The 26,983-nt window shown below is 40.5% G+C and overlaps 1 protein-coding gene across 3 annotated transcripts in view; it reads right to left on the bottom strand.

Annotated features, from left to right (window-relative positions):
- The window catches only part of FAM172A (family with sequence similarity 172 member A), a 255,644-nt gene that overhangs the window by 211,316 nt on the left and 17,345 nt on the right, over window positions 1-26,983 (bottom strand). For 2 of the 3 annotated variants that reach the window (XM_039387536.1, XM_027717126.2), the window contains one exon: window positions 1,579-1,644. The exons of the other annotated variant lie outside the window; for it this stretch is intronic. In XM_039387536.1, coding sequence (XP_039243470.1) covers window positions 1,579-1,644 — 66 coding nt within the window. The remainder of the gene's footprint in view (window positions 1-1,578; window positions 1,645-26,983) is intronic. 3 annotated transcript variants of the gene reach the window in all.

The following is a 26,983-nucleotide window of genomic DNA, read 5'->3' as shown; positions in this document are numbered from 1 at the left end:
AGACATCTGAGATCTTACTTTGCTCCAAAATGCACTTAAACTATGATGCTTAACAGAAGTTAGAACTAATACATTTGAGAATAGCTTAAATGTACTACTGACAAGCTGCATCAGTGCTTACTACATAATTTATGAATATGAGTAAATTACAGATTAATTTGACAGCGGGAGCTAGACAGGGCCATTCCTCTCCCAAGACAAGAGGCAGATCTCCCAAGGCAGAGCCAGGCAGATGAGTCCCCACATGTGTGACAGAGGTAATCGAAGTGTTGTAATACTTATTCCAAGTTTCTTCATCTTCATTTTCTGTAGCTAGTTGATCAGCCTTAGTACTGCATTACTTATACACATATTCCTTATAATCCTTTTTAAAAATCAAGGGAAGTCCTATGGCCACAAAATTTAGGTACTTTTAAGCTTAGAAATGATAGCTTCCTGGTTTCACAGACAGAGTGTGACATGGCTTGAGGAAGTCTTTGGATACATTACCTGTCTGGTACATGGAAGTACTCCTTGAACCAAAACTTCCCCAACGACGAAAAGTAGTTGTGCAAGGAAGCTGGAGATCATGACTAGCAGTGCACCAGGCAGACTGCCACGATGAACACAATCCTCTTGTCTGTCTACAGGGAAATGCTTTCTCAGACAGTCTTGGGTCTTGAGGCAGTCATGCAATGAGCAGGCTGCTTCCCCTTCAACTGCTATGCAAACCTCTTAGCTCAGCTCCTTCTGCCATGACCAGAAGACACTGAAAAAGCCCTTCTGGGTTTGGGCAGGTTATCAAAACGTTCCCTAAACAACACTTAGGGAATGGAAATGGGAATGGTGAAATGTTACTGAACTGCTGAAGCAAAGGACCTTTTCCTTTCTTTGCCTAAATGGGTTTTCCTTGTCTGAATATGAAGGACTGGCAGAGAACAACAGTAATGCAAGAGGTTGTCAAGAGCATAAGAATCCTTTATGACGATGGAAAACTTACATAGTGTTGTCACACTACAGTCTCCCCTCTGCACTCTCCAGTACAGAATATAAAAATACCTGAACATCATAATATCGCTTCACATGTATTTACAAACACTCTGATATGCGGGGGAACACTTCATCTCTTCCAGGGATTGATCAAATATTTTTATTAAACAACATAATCATTTTATATTACATACTACAAGTTACTGAAAAAGTGTGTTTTAAATAACAACTTTGAGTAGTTTACTGAAATTAGTGTGAGTATATTCCTGTGAAAAGACACGTTTGCTCTCTACGTCCAGCTACAGAGGTCTCAAAACATGCGCAAATACTTTTCAGAAAGCTTATGGCTCCCCTATCAAAACGACAATTTGAAAATTCTGGTATCCAGTAAGGCAAGGAAGGCTCAGCTGGAGAAATCAAACACATGATAAGTGAGATGGAACCGTATCTCCGGATGCATGCACATGCAGAATGCGAAGGCAGTATCCTGAGACAATGCACTGCACAGAGCCCTGGCACACCCTGTCTTTATCCGAATGCAGGGATTGCAGGCTATGCTGTGTACAAATCCAAACAAACAATGCCTTTGGAAAAATAAATTATACTTACTGGGAGAGTTACTTTCTTCAAGTGGCATTCCTTCTGCAGTAGTTCATAAACATATTTAGTAATGATCTGGAAGAAAAAAAAAGTGCCAAGAGATACTAAACCACTTACAACAATGACACACCCAAGCAGACAACTTAAAGGCTAGTTGGTTAAACTTCTAAGCACTTGTATATGTTTTGCCACTTTTCTGAATCCTTTATTTTATAACTAATTATAGAACTTGAAACTTCAGACAAAAAAATTCTCTCTGTCTCTCAGAAAAGGCTGCTTCCTAGTACAATGGAATTGTAGCTCTACCTGTGAATCCATCACGGCTGTATGAATAATTAGGTGCCTCAAAACTAAGGTTTATAACCAATTAATATACATTCAGTAGTATAAGAAAGGCTCTCTTTTGTAAAGAAATACTTTTAAAGAATATTTTTCCATAAGCAGACTCTTGAAACCCTCTCCCCTGCAGGTTCACTTCATGAGTTATGTGGAGAGCAGATCTGTAGCCACCCTCAGCATAAATTACCTTGCCATTTGTACCCAGTGAACAGGGGAGGGATGGGTCAAAGGTTTCTAAACAGAAGAAAAACCCTGACTGATTCCCCACCATGGGAGAGTTTAAGTCTCTTGTCTCTATGTAGGAATAAAATTGAAATTTAAGACCTGAAACATAAGAAATCTTTTCAAAGAGCAACCACTAAAAAAAAAAAAAATCAACCTAGTTGCAACAAAAGACTTGCCATCTCAAATATAACAAAGTTGTCCACAGTTCAATGTCTTGCCTAGAATCCAGAGAATTTTTTTTCTGTCTTTATACAGTCCAAGAAAAATGGAGTTCCAGATGTAAGAACTTTCCAATTATTATTAATTTGGGAATTAAACCGAGGAACAAGCTAAAGTGCCTTGTCCATATGGGGCTGTAAAAATGGTTTGTAAGTAACTGCCTGGATTCTATTGGCTAGAAGAGTTTAAAAAAAAAAAGGAAAAAAAAAGGCAAATGAAAGAAGAAAAAAAAGGACTCATTAAGAGGGTCAAATGGTGCTTGCCTTCTCTTTAAAGCTTGGGAAACTATATTTAAATTCCAGACAAGACAAGATCTAAGCCTCAAAATATTAATCTAGGAATATCTGTGTACAAACTCAGATGGTATTCTTTAGTCTAACCCCTCAAGGCCATCCATCTGAACCCATAGTACATTAGGCCCCAACAGAAACATCACTGTAACAAAGCTCTTAAGTGATGGCATCTTAAAAACACACTATGAACTAAGCAAGTAGGAGCCAAGGTACTATAAACTTTAATTTTAATTTTCCAAATGCACAATTACCAAAAAAAGTTTCAATGAAGTCCAAAAGTTTTTAGTCTGTAAATGTGAGCAAACACAGTGTGCAAACGTTCGGAACACGTTTGAACAAATCAGAGGTACTGATGAAAGCTAATTAAAAATGTTGGTATATGCCCCTACCTTCCTTTCACTAAACCCCAAAATCGATTATGATTATATGAATTCTTTGCCACCCTGCTCAAATATGTTTATTGATAAAATTATGTTCAAAAAACTTTATGGTTTTAAAGAACATCAGTCTTTCTGAACATTTTTATCTACAAGGAAACTGCATTTGGAGAAGGAATTTAGCTGTGAGCGATGAGTTGATTTAAGACATGTTTATCCCCAAAGCAGTATGCTAGGATCATGCACAGAGTGTAATTTCACCTTCAGGGGCAAATTTTTTATGGTTCACCAAAATCAACTTCAGTGTAACGCCAACAAGTAAAGCAGTTAAGTTCCTGCAGTCTCAGATGCTGATGTTGTACAGACTTTAAAATGAGTATAATGAAAATATGGCCTCAAACATAGAAATTTTATTTTTTATTCCTAATTCAGGCATCTACTAACCCTTTGAATCACTAAAAGAACATTTGGAAGAGGAAAAAGTTGCTATGGAGAAAACATATTTTAGACACCTCTTGCCAAAATCTACCCTTTTTGCAGCTAAATGTATCTGTTTCTTCTCTCTCATCTATTTAGACTGAGTGTCTTCAGGGCATAAGTAAACCTTTACTTGTTTTTTCCCACTGCCTGTCTCCATGGGGCTCTGATACTAACTGACTCTTTATGCACTACTCTAATATAATAAATAGTAATATCAGCCTTAAAAATGGGACTGTTAAATCAGCATAGCACCCTGGTGTAGCAAAGACTTGACCTAATGAATGTTTTAAATAGAAGCAAACATGAAGTAAGTAAAATATAGTAGGTTGGAGGCTCAAATACTAAGTCTGAGATTATAATCCTCAGGCAGCTCAGCACCTGCATGGCCTCCGTGGCCCAGATAAATGTGAGGAAAAATTGCCATGAAAAAAAAACCTCAAACAAAAAGATCTCTATGTTCAGGAACTTAAAACAAGTAAGTCTTCTGATTTATGTTAGATATAACTAAGTAAATACCTCCGGAGGTACCTTTTAAAAGTGCTACTGGACCCAAATAAGTCATCTGCAAAGTTCAATAGCTTTATGTCATGACTAGTGATCCTTCATATGGATCCAGAAAATAGCCTATTTTAATCACTGAGAAATTAAATTAAATTACTTGGACAGAAAGCAAAAAGGATAGAGAAAATCATAGAAAGAAAAAAGAAGTACATTATCTTACAACAGAGGTAAGGTTTTAACCTTGCATTGCTAAATATTCTGCTCAATGGTGGCAAGACTATAATGCTGCATGAAGATTGAAAAACAAAACTGAAACTCCAGGTGGAAACCTAGTTCTGGTACACAAAACTGCAGGACACATTACACAGTAAGGTCCTGGCTTCATACAACATGTGTTCCTTTAAGACTGTATTGTTCATTGTGGTAGTTTGGCCTAGGCTTCCTTGGTGACCAGTTTGTAGCCAAGGAAGTGCCCAGATTTACCCAGTATTCCCTACGATTTTTACGTAAGCCAGACTATAAGAAGAAAGGAGGAGAGGCCTTTGCTCTCTTTCCTTCCGGCAGCTTGGAGGTGCAGGTTCCCTGCTGTTGAGTCTGTCGTGTTGGGGAGCGAGGCCTCGTAAGGCCTTGCCGACCTTGGGAGACGGAGGTTGCCGGCGAGCGTTCCAGAGCAACTCTCGGATGTCCCAAGGAGAGTAGTGAGATATTTCTTTGCTAAATTAGGATATATATATATATATATATACACATAATTTTGCTAATCGGGATATAGATACATATATATTTTATTTTTTGGTTTTGTTCCTTTTCCCTTCCCCCTTCCCTTTCCCTTGTGAAATTGTATATATTTCAATTGTATATACTGTAACATAAGTGTAAATATATTTATATATATTTATATATATCACTTTAGCTGTCTCTCTCTCATTTCGGTTTATTTTGGTTGTTTTTTCTCCCTCTTCTCCCTGAGGTTTGGGGGGGAAGAGGGGGGGGAGCACTTCTTGTGGTAAGGTTTGGAGACTTGGCAGGGAGCCAGCTTCAAACCATATCATTCATATAGAGGACTTTCTTCAGGATTATTTTCAATTACCAAAAAGCATTGAAAAATTCTGTTAGCAGCACACTTTGTGAAATCTTTGCAATACAACATCCTGAAGGTATATGATCAAGAGATCAATAACTACATAGAAGTATGTGAAAAGAGAAATTAAAGACTAAGAGCCAGCAACACCAACATGTTTAAAATTACAAAGATCACAAAAGTACTGAAGCCTAAACATGATTGCAAGTGGAGACAAATACCAAAGAGACTCTTTAATACACAAAGTATTGGAGTCTTTAAATAGAGAAAAGTCTGGAGAAGAGTGCTAAAAAAACGCATATCCGCAAAGCAAAAAGGCAATTCCAGAATAACTCAGTTTAAAATAATATCCCTCCATTTTAAGTCTGTAAGAAACTGAAGGAAGCCTTGTACCACATACCACAAACATCAAGAACCAGCCTGGCGCACATGAGGAAGAGTAATTGCAGCTGACCCACTGGTGAACTTTTTCATAACAGAGATAGCCAGTTATACAGACAACAGATCAGAATTTGATGACTTGATTCATAACACCTACATCCTAAACTTGATGACTTGATTCATAACACCTACATCCTAATCCACAGGAGCTGCTTCAGCACATACCACACCAAAACCCATGCTGGGATGCAGCGAAGTGCACTAAGCCTTGCACATCAAGTTCCCCTCCCCTGCTGTGCTTTACAACCCAAGTCTTCTGAATTCTCTTTTCTCCCCTTCGATGTGTTTCCACTTTCAAAATGAACCATGGATAACTCCACCCACCATCAGATTATATATACAAACAGCAAGCTGCTGCAGAGGGAAAAAAAAATTGACAACGTAAATTGCTCAAACATTCAAAATGTTTTCTTGAGTGAATTCTCAGCCACAAACATACTAAACAATGATAGCCTGTGTGATTTGTGGCCTTTGACTCCTAACCTGGCACCTATCAGGAGTCACTGGAAATCATTACCATGCAACAAACATTCATGGATTGACGACAGATGTGAGGAACCCTTAGGCCAGTGCAAACCTCGAAGTCTCTTTGAAGACAATCAAGTGCCACATATCCCTCTCTTCTCCCATATGTGCATCCCTCATGACCAAAATGCCAACAAACCCTGGCAAATGGTTGGTGTATAGCTAACACATGATAAAGAATAAAGCGCACGTGACATGACAAAGGATAAAGTGCATGCGAGCAGTTGACATTACAACCACTCGCATGATAGACGACAGATCACAAGCCCTTGGAGCACAAATCTGCCCACACCATTGCCTGCTCCTACACACTTGCGGCAGATTTCTGGGAAAAAAGGAAATGGAGAAAACTACAGATTAAATGTATTCTTCTGGTGGACCAGATCCAGCCACTCCTGCATCATCTTCCTCATTTACAAATACTCAAAACACAAGCAGAATTCCATCATCACCATTACTACTCTTGCTATGACTTTTCGCTACTCCAGAAGTTAAAAGAGGCTACTTCCCTTTATGACTGAGGTGTGCTGGCGATGATACACTCACTCAGTGGATAGGAGGCATGTGCCTCCAAAGATGTTAGCTTGTGAAAAAACACTCCTTAAACACTTTATCAGATGACTTTTCATTAATTTCTAAACACAACTCTCAAAATACGTGAAAGTATAGAGAGTAAGAGAATCTACTGGCAATAATTTTCATTGCACGTTTTTATGAGTGGCCAGACTTTTTACAATAATATAGATAGTACATTTAAGTAGACTTTAAAGTCTACATTAAGGAGACTTTAGCTAATAAAACATAGCTGAAATGCCATTTTCCTTCTTGATTGACTTCTTGGATTTTCTTAAGTCATATCATAAAAAGGATTAGTACATTATTAGTGTCATTAGTAGTTTATTATTCCTTCATTAACCTTATGAGTTAACTATATTTTAACCTCAGTTTAATCTCCTACATGAACATATATTACAGGGAAAAAAAAAAAAAGAGAAAAAAAGGGAAAAAACTAGAATTGAAATCAATTAGCTCAGAAACCACTGCAGTCTGACCATCTCTACCCTCTACAATAAGTCACTCTGGCACAACTTGCTATATTTTGAGCTGAAGTGAAGAAAAATGCAAAGTTTTTCATTTTTCTTTAGAGATGCAAAACCAAATTAACCTTAGGTTTACTTGTCCCACTCTGTGACAGCTGAACATTACTACTTCACCTGAGAAATTCACATATAGATCAAAATCAACCTCATTTGCCTATGTGTTTTTTTTATCGTAAAGTAGTATGTTTGACCTGACTTCACAAAGTACAGCAAGAGATTCACGTCAGCTCATCAGACCCCTAAAATTACTTCAACTATTAATTCAGACCTGACATAACAAGTTACAATCTCTTGAACCTAAGTTTCTCAAAAAATGGACCTTTCATGGCAATAGAAAGGATACTATTTTCAAATTATTTATATTCAGCCTAAGAGATTAGGCCACTCAGCACTACTAAGAACTTCAGTTTTCTAAGAACTTCAAGGCAGAGTGCACAGGTTGGATGTTTTGTAACTTATCTTAAAAATCAACAAGTACAAACACTAGAAGTGATGTCATTACGAGTAATGGATTTTTGTGTTTTATAGGATTTGTCTCTTCATTGGTAACATGCGCTTTAATGCAAAAAGAGAAAATAAGCACAAGAGGGAAACAATCCTTATAACATATATATAGCAGTCTACCAATAACATTTTCCTCTTTGCAGTGTAAGAGCAACAATGTTCAGTGAAATAAATGCAAAATGAATTCCAAATTACTACCCTGCAGCAAATCTCAAGTGGTGGGACTGACTTGAGGCTTGCTACTGTGGCTACCATAGCGTTGGTTGAATGAGATTTATTTTGACCCTTAGGTGACAAACCTGCCAATATGTACCAATGAGAGATGCAAGGAACTTTCTGACATACTGCTCTTGGACACAGACTTAGCTAAGAACTGGAACAAACAAACAAACGAACCAAAAAAAAACCCACCACCACCATTCTAGAACAAATAATCCTAAAAGCTGAGTGGACTTTCTAAAGGCTCAGGTCAATGCAAGCTAAAAAAAAAAAAAAGAGAGAGAGAGAAAGAAAAACAAAATCAATGGCATTTTAAAACAATCCACAAAAGAGCTCACTTGGATTATAGTGTGGGAGAACAACTCATTCAGATGGAATTGACATTATCTCTACAGGATTTCTTGTGTTTTCTACTGAAAGAAATTCAATTGAACCTTAATACACAGTTGTGATATTCTGGATTTTGGGTTGACGTATCACGATTAGGTTCTCAAGATCATTTGAGAGAATTAAATGATAGACAGCAAGGATTTGTTATGAATGCAGCATATACTGTTGACGTGATTTGACCCAATGTTTTGTTACATGGTCTTTGCTGACACCTGTTGGTTTATTTTTTGTTTTCCTTTTCTTTCCTTTTTAAGAAAAGCATCTCTAATTTTAGAAATCACTTGACAACTATTTGGCCTTAGAAATGGCTTAATTACAAAGTTCATCTTATGGAAATTCTCAACTCTTTTTAAATATACATACATATACATATATATGTGTCCTAGTCAGGACAGCTAAGACCAGTTCATCACTGGATGGGTGTAACCCAAAACTGTGTATTCTATAACCTTCCATGCCATTTCCCAGAAACTGTTTTTAATAGACTATTTACACCCTCTGCCCAGAGCAGGCTGACTCCTCAGGCTACAAAGTAGGTGTTAAGAGGCCTTCCAGATAGAAGGGTGCCTCTCTGTTCCTCACACCCTTTGTGAAACTCCCCGCCCTGAGGAAAGTACTGAGCATTCCTGCCTGAACTGGAGAATATATAATCTTGGAGTCTTGGAACCTTTTTTACCACTCGTGGGATCCAGAGGAAGACTGCAGATCACTGCTCTCAACTAGACTGCAACCACCACTCTCGACTGGACTGCAATCACCACTTTTGACAGACTGCAACAGCACTCTCACCAACAGGTTTTCCCCCTCTCCCTTTACTTTGGACTCAGGGGGCCCAACGAACACCACTCTGTTCATGCCCCAGGGTGCTGGGTTATACATTTGGGTTTTGTGGGTTAAAGCCAACTGTTTGTCTGTATAATCGTACTTATTATATTATTTTATTAAATTGTTATTCTGACTTGTGGTCTCTCTTTTGGGTTGAGTTCATTTTCCCCTGCTGGTTTACCTTAAACCAGCACAATATGTATTAGTACTAAGCAGAGGATTCAGTCAAGCACCTTGCACTAGAAGCAATTAAACATCATGAGAAAGCAAGACCTCTATCCCCAAGCTGAGATAAGAAACATGAGGATGAAAAGTTTGCAAAACGAAGGAAACTAAAAAAAGCCCAAAAGAGTAACAGTGGAACAAATTTAAGTGAGGCTTATAAATACATTTTAATATTCCGATTCAAGAACTATCATCCCTAAATTTCATAGTAGAGATGAGATATGAAAAAGGATCTGGAAGTAAGAGCAGCAGCAGTTTTGATTACTCCAACTATTAAGGAAAAAAATGTTGTTAGGTGGTGAGGTAGTGCTATTAGTTTTGAAAGGTTAAAAATCCATGTCAAACCTAACAGACATATCAGATTAACATAGTTAAAGCATACCAGCTTTTGTGGTCACATACAAAAAAATCAGTGATGTGTTAAGCATCTAATTTTTCCACCTTTGATCCCTCAGCAGAAATGACCAGACAAATATTCACAGATGGACTAAAGGCTTAATTTTATGTAAATTCCAGAGCAGAATTCAAATTAACATCTTCTTTACATAGCAAGATGACTTCACCCTTTTGCCACCGTGTTCCACAACACTAGTGGGTCCAAATAATTAGGATTTACTTAATTTTACCTGAAAAGGACCCTGGTGCTGACCATTAGCAGCATTTCATTTTTCTTTTACTGGCACAAACAGTAGTTGATAACCTCCAAACACAAATCACAGAAATGTTTACAGTTTTGTTATAAAATAATACCTGCACCTCTTTTTATTTGGTCAAGTAAACCGAATAGATCATTAGGTGAGTTAATAGGTCATTAACACCACACACTTAAGCAGTAGGAGCCTCGCTTGCTTTGGGTAACTGACAAAAGCCAGCAGTTAATTTCTAAGAGAAATGGCTAGCTTGCTTCCTGCTTTTCCAGTCTACAGTTATGATACTTAGTACTCTGAAAGAAACTTCCCCTTAAGGAGAAAAAAATCTGTCCTGAAGACACTGTCCCTTCCAGGGTTGTCAAGCTGAAGTTAAATAAAACACCTTGGACACTGATGAACTTGATTTTTCTTCTACCTCACTGCTTCTCAAGAAAAGATTTCCTTTTCCTATTCCATACACTTGAGACCACCTAACCCACCTAACGCAACCTTGTGTTCTGTTGGCTGGCAAACCCAAAGACCTGGCAAATGCTGGGAGAACTTTTGAACCAAGAGGTAAGTAAGACTGCTTCATATGTGGCAAGTAAGCTTTTGTATAAAATACAGGAAACCATGTAATCATTTTATTTAACAATGAAATAAATTATTATTTAAAATGTCATCATTAAATAAATTTTTGAAAGTCTAATTCATGTGGTTGTTTCTACTTTATTTTGAAAACAATCTTATGAGAAAGAAATATTCTTGGTAACAGGTTTATAAAATAAATTTCATAGCCTTCTACTTCACTTAAGAGTAAGGGAACAGTGTGTAAGAATATTGTCAGTTGCTCAAGAGTATTTATGCTGATCCTATGAAAAAATCACAGCAGATCCTTTCTTCCTATGAAATTATGACTGAAAAACTAATGTAACTAATCATGCAGCGCTCACATGTTCAAAGATGCACATCAGTGCAGTAGTTCTCATTATGGTGTGTGGGCATAAGTAGTAGAACAGCTAATAATGAAGTCCTGTACACTAGAATTTACTGCATTTAAATGAATTTTACCTATATACTTTGTTTGGGAAGGAATCACATTTTTCTCAGTCCAACCATCAACTCTCATCCTGTCGCTAGTTGCCTGGGAGAAGAGGTCAACCCCCTCCTCACTACAACCTCCTTTCAGGCAGCTATAGAGAGCAATAAAGTCTCCTGCAGTTTTCTCCAGGCTAAACAAACCCAGCTCCCTCTGTCGCTCCTCACAGGACATTCCAGCCACTTCCCCAGCTTCATTTACCTTCTCTGGACTCGCTCCAGCACCTCAATGTCTTTCCTGAATTGAAGGACTCAGAACTGGACACAGTACTCAAGATGTGACCTCACCAGCGCTGAGTACAGGGGAAGAATCACGGCTCTAGTCCTGATGGCCACAATACTTTTGATGCAAGCCAGGATGCCATTGGCCTTCTTAGGCACCTGGGCACACTGCCAGCTCACACTAAGTTGACCAGCTTGCACCCCCAGCTGTTAACACCTTGCACCTCCAGGGTCTTTTCTGCTGAGCCACTTTCTAGACAGTTTTCCCCCAGCCTGTAGCGTTGTATGGGGTTATTGTGGCCAAAGTGCAGGACTCGGCACTTGGTCTTGTTGAACATCATAATGTTGGTCTCAGCCCATCTAACCCACCTGGTCCAGGTCCCTCTGCAGAGCTCTCCTACTCTCCAGCAGATTGAGACTTCAACCCAACTTGGTGTCATCCACAAATTTACTAATGGTAAACTCCAGCCCCTCATTCAGATCATCAGTAAAGATATTAAACATGACTGGGTCCAACACTGATCCCTGGGGGACACCACTAATGCCCGGTAGCCAACTGGATGCAGCCCCGCTCACCCCAACTCTCTGGGCCCAGCCCTCCAGCCAGTTCTTAACCATCAGAGAGTGTCCCTGTCCAAGCCGTGGGCTGCCAGCTTTTTCAGGGGAATGCTACGGGAGATGGTGTCAAAGGCTTTGTTGAAGTCCAGGTACACAATATCCACAGTTTTTCCCTTGTCCACTAGGCAGGTCTTAAAAGGAGATCAGGCAGGATCTGCCTTTCCTAAACTGTGTCTGAACCCTTGGCTGTCCTGTATGAGCCACGTGATCACATTCAAGATGATCTGCTCCGTAACCCTGCCTGACACCAAGGTTAGGCTGACAGGACTGTAGTTCCCCAGATCCTCCTTCATGCTCTTCTTGTGGATGGGCATCACACTGTCCAACCTCCAGTCATTTGGGACCCCCCAGTTAGCCAGGACTGATGACAAATGATGGAGAGTGGATTGGTGAGTTCATCTGCAAGATCCCTCATCACTTGAGGATGAATCCATCTGGTCCCATAGACTTGTGAGTATCTAAGTGGCACAACAGGTCACTAAATTCTTCCTCTAGGATTAAAGGGGGGTCCATTCTTCTCCCCATCCCTGTCTACCAGCTTAGGAGACCAGTTGTCCTGAGGATAACCAGTCCTACTGTTGAAGACTGAGGCAAAGAAAGAGTTAAAGTACGTCAGCCTTTCCTCATCTTTGGTGACTATACTTCCCCCTGCATCTTATAAAGAATAGAGGTTTTCTTTGGCCCTCCTTTGGTTATTAAAGTATTTATAAAAACACTATTTATTATGCTTTGCAAAAGTGGAAATTTTAAGTTCTAACTGAGCTTTTGCCTCTCTAATTTTCTTTCTGCATGACCTAACAACACCCTTAAACACTTCCTGAGTTGCCCACCCCTATTTCCAAATCTCTTTTTTTTCCCCGAGTTCCTACAAAAGCTCCCTGTTCAGCCAGGCGAGTCTTCTTCCCTGCCGGTTCATCTTTCAGCACACAGGGACAGCCTGCTCCTGCACCTTCAAGATTTCCTTCTTACAGTATGTCCAGCCTTCCTGGGCCCCTTTGTTTTTAAGAGCTGCTTCCCATGGGACTTCCTGAATCAGCATCCTGAACAGACCCAAGTCCACCCTCCAGAAGTCCAGGGTAGAGGCTTTGCTGACCACTGGCTTGTTGCCACCCCTAGGCGCATCTCTAGAGAGGCTGGTGTCAAACCCTTCCCCCTTCAAACCTAGTTTAAAGCCCTCTCAATCAAACCTGTCAACTCTTAGCCTAGAATCCTTTTCCTCCTTTTAGACAGGTGAACCACATCTGCTGCCAGTAAGCTGGGTGCCGTATAAACTGCCCCATGATCAAAAATGTCAAAATTCTACTGATGACACCAATCTTTTAGCTACTTACTGATCATGAGTTTTCCTGTTCCTTTCACCATTCATCTCTGCTACGGAAGGAATCCAGAACAGTACCTGTTCTCACGTCTTTCCAACCAGATAATCCGGTGCCTTGAAGTCCTTTTTGATTACCCTGGTACTTCTCACCACAGCCTCATTGCTGCCAACCTGGACAACCAGCAGTGGGTAGTAATCAGCAGGCCAAATTAGTCCAGGGAGTCTCCTGGTAATACCCCTTAGCCAGGTCCCAGGGAGGCAGCAGACTTCCCTGTGAGATGGGTGCAGTTGCCCTCAGGAGTGAGTCACCCAATACAACTACCCTTCTTTTTTTAATAATACTAGAAGTTGTGATACATCTGGTTGACTGTGTTGATTTGGGGGACCCCCCCAAGAAAGACCTTCTCCACTGTCATCTGCCTGACCCTCAAGATCCAGGGCCTTATACCTATTTTGTAAGGGCATCTAGGAAGGCTAGGGAAGGGATCCTTCTACCTCCCTCAGCAGGGGTCTGTTTCCATCCTCCCTCATCCCTAGGTCCTCTCCTGCCTGATGGAGAGGGTGGAGAGGGTGGGGCTTCTTCAACTCTTGCTGAGCTTCCATCTGCTGCATTTCTCAGGAATGGAAGGGTGTGACTTCACCAGTCCATTTCTCTCTCACCCTCCCTGATACTCTCCAGCCTCTCCACATACTGTTTAAGCTCTACCACCAAGCCGAGCAAATCATCCACCTGTTCACCCTGAACACAGGTGTCTTTTCCATTGTCCTCCGGTACTAACACTTGTGTCTTTGACCTTCTGCTGAATTCAAATGTGGTGAGAAGAAAAACCTTTTTTCAATTAAATGGGACATTTCACAAGCCGTAATGGAAATTTTGCACTAAACCAGTAAAATATTTAGCATGCATTAAGCAGCTATTTCCAAAAAGTCTGTGAAGTTATGGAACAGCCCTAAGGCAGTGAAAGTCTGTTCTGGTGCCCATTTATAATCCATGTGACCAAGACTGGTTCAAACTGGTGTTTGTTAATTCCCCAAAAAGAAGTTTGCACGATGGGATCTTTTGTCCTTTTGCAGAGGTGGGACACGCAGAAAAATGGCCATGTTTCACTAAATAGTTAAATACAGCAGTTGTCAATAACAAATATATTAGTATGAAATAATGACAATTTCTACTGAACAAGATACCAATATATTGTCTGAAAAGGAAACTTTTCCTAACATCCAGTTTCTGTAATTTTTATACCATTTCATGGAAAAATGAAGTGGGCAATATTACTACCCAGATTTAGATTAAAAAAAATTGGATAGCAACAACAGTGAGCAGCATGCTTGTATGCAATTTAAAATTATACTACAACTGCTAGCCTGCAAAGTCCTGTGTTTGGTGAAGAGTATTATATAATAGACACATGAAAGACATTTCAAATCCATCATTTTTCAGACAAAGTAAAATGAACACAAATAACAGTCAGGAGAATAAAATGAAAATGTGAGAATAGGAATCAAAACAGATTTTTGCCTACAAGCAACTTGTTCTATGACAATTTGGTACAATGAGAAGGAGAGAACCTGCACTGAGGATGGCCTGCCCTCCATCAAAGACAAAACTGTATTTACTGCTCTATATGACATGCAGTGCTGTGATCACATACTAACAGGGCATCTTTACCGCCACTGTCAGTCAATAATCTGGGCAATGGGGACAAAGGCCAATGGGTGCTCCCACTTTGCTCTGCTCAAGGCCTGATACACACAGAAGAGGCAGGAGGAGACAAGCACATCACCACAATTTGGCAGCAAGCAGTTGACAAATGGTAAGTTATTGCATTAACATCAACAGTTTGCCTATAACCCTGTTTTCCATGCTTCTTCTTTTCCATTTTTCTCTGCTGCAAACTGAGACTGAGTTGCAAACCCAGGCTACCTGTTGGTCAGTGTTCAAGGTGGTTCTATTTTGACTGAGCTTCTTCTTCACCATATACAACAGCAAGCCCTACCACATTCATGACCCAGGCTTGGGAAGATGCTCTTGTTGACTGCATCCAGGTGAAGTGGCACCTGCAGAAGACAAGCAGTTGCTGCACAGGCAGTAGAAGCTCCCAGCAGCACCTGCAGCAACTCACGGGCAACAGCAAGGCAGAAGCAGGCAGCAACCTACAACTTCCCATGAGAATCCCATTTTTGTCCCTTGACTGATGCCAGAGACCATGCCTTGAGTTAATGAAACAGAAGCTTTGGATTTTTTAAATGTCAAAATGCCTCCAACTGATACTGGAAATAATTACTGCTGCTCCTTTTCACAGTCAGCCAAATAATCTGGATTTTGCTGGGTTGAGAAGTGAACATTATGGCTTCTTCTGCCATTTGTGCTGCTGGCTAATGTGCCTTATTTTCCTAGCACAGTATCTTAAAATTACGAGTTGTAATGAAGAATCAAGAACATTTGCATTCCTGAATACTGCAAATTATCCCAAAAATATGTTCCTATGATCTAAGTTAGGACTTTTACTGAATGTAGCCTGTCCAACAAAATCTTTATTAAAAGGTACTAAAAACATTCATCAACCTCCATTTCCCATTTGTATTCACCTCATGATTTACTTCATTTCTGTTCATTTTACCCATATTATCTCTAGGGTTATGGACTATTTTATGTCAGAAATTATTAGTAGGTGTCATGGGTTGAGATGGCTCGGCTTTTTGGTAGCGGAGGGGGCTACATAGGGTGGTTTCAGTTAGAAGCTGCTGGAAGTTTCCCCCCCAGTGAAGCCAATGATAGCTGGCTATAGGAGGGACTTCCTGTTGCTGGCCAAGGGAGGGCCAATAATTATGCCTCTGTGATAACATATTAAGAACAAGCTTGTTGCACAGAAGAATTCCAGCCAGAGGAGAGCTGACCAAAGCTCCCAGGCCCTAGCCTGGGCCTCTTGGCACCTAGCCCAGAGCAGGCAGCGACACCCTGGCCGAGCCGCCCGTGCTGCTCTTGGCAGTGCCGGCTGAGCCGAGCGGTGGCCCCTGCAAAGGAGTGGCCAGGGCTGGGGCATGCGGCCCCATGGAGAGCAGCCCCACAGCCCCTGGGCCTACCCTGTGAGCAGCCTGTGCTGGAGCCCGTCCTGCCCGAGGAGCCGAACAGCACCGTGAGTGCCAAAGCCCCCAAGGTGAACTGCGAGGGGGGGGTAGAGTGGGTGCCCTGCAGGCTAGGCCAGGGTGGCAGAGTGGCCCCTGCCGGCGGGCATTGCCCTCCCTTTCCCTCCCCGGGCGAGTCGAGCCGGACCGGGCTGGGGCGGCCTGCCGCGGTGCAGCCAAGCCCATGCGGGAGCAGATGGATGCATGGAAGAAGGCCGTTACCCCCCGTCGAAGGTCCAGGATGGAGCAGACTCCTTCAAGAGACTTGTGGCCCGTGGAGAGGAAAATCCACGCCGGAGCAGGTTGTTCCCGGGTAGGACTCATGGCCCTGTGGGGGATCTACAACAGTACAGCGCATCCTACGAAGGACTGCATCCTATGAAGGACCATCGGGGTGCAGAGACCCTCCCCTGCACCCCATGGAGAAGTGACCCTCGGGACAGTACATATGGAAGAACTACTGCCTGAAGGATGGACCCACGTTGGAGAGGTCCATCAAGGACTGTTACCCGTGGGAGGGACCCCACGGAGCAGGGGAAGGACTCAGAGCTGTGGCCCCTCCCTGTAACCTGTGGTGAGGACCATGGTGAAACAGGCTGTCCCCCTGCAGCCCATGGAAGAGTGACCTACGGGACAGCAGATTTGGAAGACTTGTTGCCCGAGGGGTGGACTTGTCTCCCTGCCCCGCTGCAGGGGGAGGAGGGAGAACATGGAAGGAAGGAGGGGTGGGTGGAAAGTGTGTTTAAGACTGGTTTATTTCTCACTTTTTAGATCTTATCCTGTTAGTAATAAAATTTAGTATTAACCCCACACGGAGTCTGTTTTGCCTGTGTGACCTCTCCCAGCTCAGAGTGACTTTAGTGGGTGCCTAGAATCTGGCCAAGGTCAACCCACAACAGCCAAATTAATTCTGCTTTCTCATCTATCTGGCAATATCCTCAATTGGTTTCCTGTGAAGGTGGAAAGGTAAACCCAAGAAAATTAAAAACATAAGATTATATTGAGCATTTCACCAAAGAGTCTAACTTTCTAAAAGAAAATTGAAGAAAAAATATTTTTTAATTCTTAGGCAGACTGTGAACCAAAATCAGACTTGTCTTACAGAACAGTCAATGAGCACTATCTTACAGATTTACTTGGAAATTATCCAATTATACAGCACCTGTATAAAGAAAGTTTTGTTCCAGCAGGAAATATTAATGATATATTTTATTAATTTGCAGTTTTACTGCATTTTACTGATGTAGAACCGTAAAACCTGGAGCCATATACTTACAACTCAATATGCACCTTGATAATCTTCACAAGCCGAATTCCATGTATCTCCTCTGAAAATAATTTGAATTTTATCTACCTACAACCATATATATCTGGAAATATTTTTTGCATACTAGACACCAATGTGACCAAGAGCACTGAATTATGCTGGTATCTGGAAGAACTTATCAGATATCTCACTTCATGTTTAATCCTTGCCTAGTCATGGCAAAGTAGCATCCAATGGTCTCTGACATTCCTAAAATACTTCAGTGAGAAGAGATATGACACCGTAAGCTAAACAGTAGATCAGAAACCAAGACAAACACAAGAGCTCTGTTCCTGGCTGGTAGCTTTGGGTATATGCTTATGGTATCAAACAAGCCGTTTCCTCTTCTACTATAAATTGTTCTCAAGGCACACAGCCTCTTAAAGTGCACTTTTGCTAAACACAATGAAGTTGAATAGGGGTATACATACTACAAGGTAATACCATTTCGAGTGCATCATGACATGTCTTGAAAAATCGGTTGGTGGAAGGCAACATGCATTCTGAAACTGAAATCTTCACAGAATCACAGAATATGCTGAGTTGGAAGGAACCCACAAGGATCATCAAGTCCAATTCCTGGTCCTGCACAGGACACCCCAAGAATCACACCACGTGCCTGAGAGTGTTGTCCAAATGTTTCTTCAATGCAGACAGGCTTAGTGATGTGACCACTTCCCTGGGGAGCCTGTTCCAATGCTCAATCACCTTCTGGGCAAAGAATCTTTTCCTGATATCCAACCTAAACCTCCCCTGATTCAGCTTCATGACATTTCTTTGAGTCCTGTCACTGGTCACAAGAGTGAAGAGATCTCTGCCTGCCCCTCTGCTTTCCCTTGTGAGGATGTTGAAGACTGCAGTAAGGTCTCCCCTCAGGCTCCTCTTCTCCTGAACACACGAAGTGACCTCAGCCACTCCTCAAAAGGCTTCCCCTCCAGACCCTTCACTAGCCTCATGGCCCTCCTTTGGATGCTCCCTAATAACTTTATGTGTTTTTTATATTGTGGTACCCAAAACTGCCACAATATTTAAGGTGAGGCTGCACCAGTACAGAGCAGAGCAGGACAATCCCCTCCCTTGACCGGCTGCCAATGCTTTGCCTGATGCCCCCCAGGACATGGTTGGCCCTCCTGGCTGCCAGGGCACAGCTGACTCATATTCAACTTGCCATCAAGCAGAACCCCCAGGTCCCTTTCCACAGTGATGCTTTCCAGTGTCTTGTTCCCTAGTCTGTAAACCCAACCAGCATGGTCCTGTCAACCTCGAACAATAGAGGAAACTGGGAGCAAGTGACAGGACCCATACTAGCAGCAGCACCTGAAAGAACTACGGCTTTGATATTTAAAGTAGATATACTTTTAATGAAACAAGCTCTCAATGAAGGATGAGCTTACTCTGATTTTTTAAAGATCTGTATTTTTGAATCTAAAGTGTGCAGACCTTTACACATTTTTCTGGTAAAGACATGGTGCTAAGTAGTGGTGGATTTGCTTTTCTAGATGCTTTCTCTGGTGTGCTTACCCTCAGGTTAGAAACCACTATTCTAATGGACATATACTGAAAGCTTAATAAGAAGACTAGTCCTAGTCAAACTTACAAATTCCCTATAGAGTTTTAGAGATAGGTGTTGAGACATCCAGTTTTAAGTCCTTCTTAATGTTTACTTCACTCAGAGCAGGAGCTTGAAACTACTTCTCCCATAGTATGGCTAAGATGAAAACCTGACAGAGTGCAGCTGTTTTGGTACCAAAGCTATTTGGTACCAAAAATGGAAAGGAGAAGACAGTCACATATGAAGAGCTTGCAAGCTTTTCTCAGCATCTAAATATTATCCTGAACTGGCATAAACATAGGCAAACATTGCACAAGCAATTAATTCTTTTGGATTTTAGTATGCAGCAAGAAACTAAAGCACCTGTTCTTTCCTCTCTATGTCACATTCCTACTGTAACAGTCTTGACATTCAGGACAGTTTCTGAACAATTGGTTAACAGCTGCATAAGATTTGTGGTTCTCCTTCTGAAGTTTTCATACATAACTTCACAAAACTTCAGTGAATCATTACATCTGACCACCTTACAAAACTTGGAAACCAGCAAATTTTCTCCCTCAGAAGTGAGGTTCTATGAGCCTAGTATGAGCCTAACTCCATCTACTATGGTCAGTTTTCTCACACCCCACAGGAGTAAGCTTCATCTAGGGTCTCCGGTTTACCAGGAAGCTCCGCCACAGGAATATATGCAGATAGATCTGTAGCAATCATTCACGGTTGGGATGTTCTTGCTTAAAGGCATTCTGCATGTTTTTAACTGATCAGCCAGATATAACTTTGAAGCTACCCATCCTTAGAGCAAGGGAGCTGGTTGCAAAATCCCATGCAGCACCAAGGCCTTTTCTGCTCCTCAGCAGAGGAGCTTTTCTGACCCACTAGCAAGTACACTGGAAGTACACGCAGAGCTGGGAGGGAGCACAGTTTGGACAGTTGAACACAACTCACTAAAGGGACATTCACAGAATCACAGAATCATCAAGGTTGGAAGAGACCTTCAAGACTGAGTCCAACTGTCAACCTAGCACCATCATAATCACCCCTAAACCATATCCTCAAGTGCCACATCCAGATGCTTCTTGAACACTTCTGGACACTGACTCCACCACCCCCACAGGCAACTTACTCCAATGCTTAACCACTCTTCCAGTGAAAAAAAAATGTTTGTAATATCTGATCTAAACCTGCCCTGGTGCAACTTAAGGCCATTTCCTCTCATCCTCTCATTTGAGACACAGCAGAAGAGACCGACCCTCACCTCATTAGAATCTCCTTTCAAAGAGCAATGACATTTCCCTTTATCCTCCAGCTCCTCAGGCTATAAAGCAACCCCAGTTCCTCCGCTGCTTCTAATAGGACATGTTTTCTAGACTTTTCACTAGCTTCGTTGCCCTTCTTTGGACACAAGGCCTATATAAATTAAAAGTATATCCTATGCCCATATATGGTGCCATGCTTAGCAATAAAAGCTGAGAGAAGATGGAGGAAGGGGAGACATTTGGAAGTATCTTTTGATAAGGCATTTGTTTTCCAAAGTCACCATTACATGTGATAGAGCCCTGCTTTCCTGCAGGTATATCTAATTGTCCTGAACTTTAATTTTTGACTGCTGGGGAGACAGTGCCTAAAGATGAACCAAGTAGGTTTCTCCATTCTTCACAAAGATCTCTCTCATAAAACATATCAGTATATAAATGGAAAAAAAATTGTTCCTTTCCACACTAACAGGCTTAGCTACAAGGTAAATTCTTGTAGCCCTTTGTTGGGACAACAACAAGAAAGTGTTATACCCACATGGATACCTAGAACAGAAAATACAGTCCTCAGCCATTTCTATAATAGTGTATGCTAGCATGAGTTTCGTGAGTACAAGTGAGTTTGGATCACAATGATCCACCCTGCCAATACACTTTATACATATGACATAGACTTGCTTCTGTTCTTCTGCATTTGATTAGAGTAGGCAATATATGTGATATTAACTGTATTTATATTTTAGTCATGCATGTGACAGTTATCAGACATTTGCTGGCAGAACCCCCCAAAAGGTGCATTCACTACACTGACCACTTAATCCTCAACTTATCATCAAACATAATGACAAATTGCTGTAATACTGGAAAAGGATTCATGAGTTCTGCTGGGACTCGACCACTTATTTAAATGATATTTTGGTCATTCACATCTTTTAGGTGTATTGAATTTGAAAGTAGCTGCTTTAACAGAAATAGCAAAATTTGCCCACCTGGGTATTTATTTATTTATGGACAAACACATGCTGAAGGAGCTCGGTTTGCACCTCTTGAGTTTTGGCTATGCTGGGTACATTATTTTCCAGTGAAAAGTTTGACTTATGTGAAAAGTACATCCTTTTTGCAAAAAAAAAGGTAAAAGAAAAGCCAAATCCCTCCTTCAATGAAAGACCTATGAAATTTTAAGCAAAAGAAAAACCACTTAGTGCAACTTTTACAACTATCAGCATTGTGTCCTGACATCTTTGACACTTCACTCTGCCTCAACAAGAACAATTCCTATCCTAGAGTTTCTATTTTGCTGACAGCTATTTCAGCATTCCTCCCCATCTCCCCTGCTACTTGCAGTTGCATACAGGTTTTTACCTCATACATGGAGCAACATTTGTTTTAGAACTTGGAAGTTAAAAGCTTCCATATAAGTCAGCAGTAGCAGAAAACTACAATTAAAAAATCTAATGTGAATTTTCAAAGTATAAAGCAAAGAAAGATTAAAAAGATGTTTCAACAAAAACTATAAAAAACCCCACATTTTTTTAAAAGTAGAGATCAACTATATAACAATCAATCTCCATTTATTTAATGCCATAGAGGAAATTTAGTATTAAGCCCTGCGTGATCAGACAGTAAGAATGCTCAGTACTTTCCAAGTACTTCCATTAAAAAAATTCTTCTGGTTACCTGTCCTAATTTTTCTTCTTTTTCTTGAATCTTCTGTCTTCCTAGAATCATCATAAACTATGAGTAATTTATGTTTCTACCTTCAGATGGTGCAACCAACTACAGTAACACTTCCTTTGTGCCTGTTGTATCAATATCATAAGAAAGTAAAATATTTAGCTTCCACTTACATTTTCTTGTATTTTTCTAACCAACTTAACATAAACAGAAGTACAAACGACATCGAAAAAGGTATCTCACCTAGAATTGCAGCTTACATGGAACAACCACCCCCTTTTCTCATGTTTAGTATTTTCCCCTCTTGCTTAAATATCAGCCTTAAGGTCTACTGTTCATATCAGCATGTGACGAAGGTACATGTCTAAAGCACGAAAACAGTGTTGTGTCTAAAAACAAGGTCAAGTTAAAAGACTTAACAAACCCACTTTTAAATATATTTCACACATTTATTTGTACTTTTATGTGAAACTCTCAAAAGAATTCTGACTGGGATGGTCACATTTTACCTTATAAAATCCACTTAGAGCCATATATAGTGGAAAAGAGGACAGAAAATGAATTCCTGAATCTAGAAGCTAAAAACATTTTTACATACTTCTACAAACTTTTTCCATCCTATGTGTCAGATCTACAGTGAAATAAGACAAAGTTACCATAATATCTACATAATTTACACTGCTGGAATGAAGGCAAAAACATATGCACACCTGCCCCCCACCCCAAGTTAATTTAATAAAGAAAGAAAAATTCTTTGTTTTTCTCCTCAAAGATCTTTCATATCTTATTACCAACAACATACTGAGGGTATCAATCAAGAGAGGAAGTAAATAATCTGGCAGAGATACTGAAAAGAGCTAGGAGGTGGAACTATCCAAAAAGCACAAGAGGCAAATCTGGAAACCCTGAAGGCAAGGAACTGACACTATCTGTAGAGGAGCATGATGCTTTCCCGAATCTTTACCGACAGGACAGTGCAAGAGTTAAGATAAATAATCTCAAAGTCCTAAGTAGCCAACCCATCACACTGATCTTCTTTCTTTAACAGTCATAACTGCATCTAACAGATTCAGGCACACTAACTCAGTATTTCTGCTGTAGTGATCAACAGAAGATAAGAGATACCAAAATTCAGTTGTCATTGAGCTAATGAATTGAGCAGCTGGAGCATCTTAAAATAATTTTAGGCTGTTTGCACATACAGAAATACAATACTCTATTGATTTATAATTGAATTTACTTCCTTTCAAATTATTCCTATAAAGGACTGACACAGCTGATACAACTTCATTAAAAAATATCACTATTCTGTTAAATTTAATTAAAAGTATTCCCAGAAAACTGAAATATATAGGTCTCTTGTTGAAAACACAGAAAATGTTAAATTCTTCCTCATGGAAAAGCTGAAAACCCTGTGAAAGAGAAGAAACTCCTCTGAAGTTCTGCAACTGAGGTAAACTAAACATATTTTAAAAGAGCTGGTTTATGAAAGCAGTAATCTACGTATCTGTTTGTCAAAAAACTCATGCTGAAATGGTAGGAAAATACTTTGCCTTTCATGGAAACTTTTAACACCACTGATGGAAACAAGACCTGAACATTCCCAAGACAAAGGTGCACCAACTGGTTTCACTGCATATACTGATTCGTATTCTGCCTAAGCACTACTTAAAATATATCTTTATTCTAGACACCCAGTTGGCAAAAAAGGGTTCTTTCATCACTCCTTTAACAAAAAATAAGTCAGCTATCTCCCATTTTATTTCCTTGCTGCAAACTCTGAGGATTTTGGAGTTCACTCCTATGTTCATTGGTTTTTTTCCTAAAAGGAAAGAAAGGAATGGATACATACAGGTAGATTAGTTCCATTAGTTCCATTAGCTACATGAAAATGGCTGGTACAAAAGTTTATTAAGAACTGAGAGTCTCAACTTCTGCATGTAAACCAAGAATGGCAAGAATGGTTCTAATTGAACTAAAGCTGCTGAAGGTTTTATTTTTAAAAAGCTCATGATTAACTCATTGAAACATTCCCCCTACTCCAATTTTTGTCTTCTTTTTAACAATTAGTACCATTCTTTGAATTGCAGCAACTTGCAACTGCTTTATAAACAACCATCTGCCTTATTGTATCTTCTCTGCCTTTCACTGTTTATCAATTTAAAAATGTAAAACACATTTATCAACACATTTATCAACAATGTAACAAATTCCCATCTGGGCTTATGAGATGCTCATCATTTCTTTCAAGAATTATGCTAACAATAATTATGAAACTATCTCTGAACCTTTCGAGTACTGTCATGTTACTGTGATGAACCAACCTACTGCCAATTGCTGCCTGCAGACTAGAAGAGTTCACTGAAGCACATCTGACATAATCATTCCAGTAAAAAGTCTTCACAAACACCAGATTTTGAAGGCCGATTAAGCATATGCAAATGAATATATTGCATGCAATAAAGATTCATATTTAAATTTCCTTAGGTACCATTAAGTAGTCTTCAGTCCTCACTGTCTGTCCATCTACTTCACTCAGCAAAAAGAAATGCTGACAATAAATAGATTGTTAAAAGCTGAAATCTTTCTAAAATTCTAAAGACAGTACACATATACATTAATTTTTTTTTTTGCGCTCCCTCCACTAGCTTTCTTTCTATTACCAAAGGCATTGGTTCAAAAATGAGAAAAGTAAAAGAACTGTAACTTTCTGGAAATCTATAACTTACAGCTTAGGAAGTACTATTAGAGAGAAATTCAATATCATGCCCCATTTTCAGCTGCTTTATTTATTTTGCTTAAAGTCTTGTGTGTCAGTTTCATATTTCACACTTACCTAATAAAAGCTGAAAATAATCAAGGCAGTATAAAAAAACCCTGTAACAAATAAGGGACAGATCTCTGAAGAACTGCATTTATGATTGAACTTGCTGTCCATAAAGTGATAGGTGTCATTTAAGCTCTTTCTTCAACTGGTACACTCAAAAATCTCTATTCCACATAGATTCTCCTTTTTAATAAGAAATAAGATCACACTTTCATATATTTTAAAGATTCTGGCTAATCTCTCTCTTCTGCCTGTCTATTTTTGTCCAAATCTGCAACTCTAAATATTTTTTATGACATTTACGCCATGGAAAGATTTTGCTAAAGCAAAAAACCTTCTGCAACTTTCATTAGTAGATGGGTGCTCTGGTTCCAGCCAGGACAGGGTTAGTTTTTGCAGTACCCAGGAGGGTGCATGGCTAGGACACAACGGTTATTCTAACATCATTGCTGGGGGCAGGGGGAAGGAAGTCTCCTCCAGGGAGAAGAGGTCTCTTCCAGTTGGAGTGTTGTGGCTGCTGTGGGATTGGGTTGGGCTCTGAGGTGAGCATTTTGCATGCAAATCACTCTCTCTGTTTTGTACACTTGTGTTATTAATATTGTTGCTGATATTGTTTATTTTCTTATCTCATTGCTCTTTTCAGTAAATTGTTATTATCTCAACCCATGATTCTTACCCTTTGTGCCTCCAATTCTCCTCCCCAGAACATCATAGGGGGTAGAGAAGAGGAAATGGAAGGGAGCAAACGAACAGCACACGGTTTGGAGAGTCTCAATAAGAGCAATAAGTTGGGGAACACCATTCCTAAACCACAACAGCCTTATTTGACACCTAGTGTAAGGCACAAAGGGTTGAGATAAGGATTTGTTGTATTAGGTACAGAGCCACTTGCCATGGTCCGAGGGGGAAGGGGAATGGGGCTGTGACACAGCATGGATGGGTTCAGGGACAAGGTAGAGGTGCAAAATGGATGCTTTATTGAAGTGTGTTGGGGTTTTACGAGTTTTAGGTGGGGAAAGGGCCAGGACATGGGGTGGAGCATGAGACAGACAAACGGGGAAGCAAATCAGGGTAGGGACACAGGCAAAAGGGGGAGGAAAAGGGCAAATGGCAACTGTCTCCTGTCTGCAGCTTCTTCAGCCTATCAGAGAAGGGAGCGGGGGAGCAGGGAGCAGGCAAACTCCTGGGGAGCCAGAGCATGCCCAGGCTGTGCCCTTTGTAGTGTGGATACAATGAAATATAATAACAGTAAAGCCTATATATTAACTGTAAGGTCCATATAATAAAGTCCTGCCAACTGCTGTATGCTTTTCTCCACACCTGTAACTGTTCCCATCCTGAATCTTCCTCCTTCACATCCACTGGTCACAATATTTCTTGGTCTGTTCATGCAGGGTACCTACTTTGATATATATTCATTTACGTGCAGTAAGTGCTGCTCACGATGATATTTTTCGGAGTAGGGAGAGGTATTAGGATTGCTTATTGATGTACTGCGTGGTGCCAGCTTATGACATGACAATATCAAGGGCAATGAGGGTCATTTGGGATGTGTATTCAGTGCTGCTCTCCTGCCTCTACCTCAGGCACTACCTTTGGGAGTCCATTAATAACAGTACCCAGTCTGCGGGGGGAACAGGGAAGGATGATTTTCCCCAGCTCTTCATCCCCTTTTCCTCCTCCAGGCCTGTTACAGCTTTTGAGAATTCTGAATTTCCCTTGGATGTTAACGAAAGTGTGCTCTTGTTGCTAAGTCTGCCAGGTCTCCTCAGTGCAGACCACATCATGTTTAGAGTCAAGAAAGCTATTTCTAGGATGATCTTCTAAAGATCTGCCCCAAGGGTGGATAGTTGTGAGTGGCATATAAGATGGGACAAAATGGGCCAGCTTTTGAGGAAACTCTCTGCTCCAATGGTTTGGAAGTTCATTCCTGAACAACTATAGGACCCTGACAAAGTGACAGAATATTTGCAAGGAGAATACTATGGCAACTCCAGAGAGGAGCAACTCCAGAGTGTTGGGCCCTGGCTACTCTTTACTGGACACA

The sequence above is a fragment of the Pipra filicauda genome, unplaced genomic scaffold (genome assembly GCF_003945595.2).
Source record: "Pipra filicauda isolate LSUMZ 115617 unplaced genomic scaffold, ASM394559v2 scaffold573_size283568_pilon, whole genome shotgun sequence".
NCBI classification, from domain to species: Eukaryota; Metazoa; Chordata; class Aves; order Passeriformes; family Pipridae; genus Pipra; species Pipra filicauda.
This window is presented reverse-complemented; position numbering and strand designations above follow the sequence as displayed.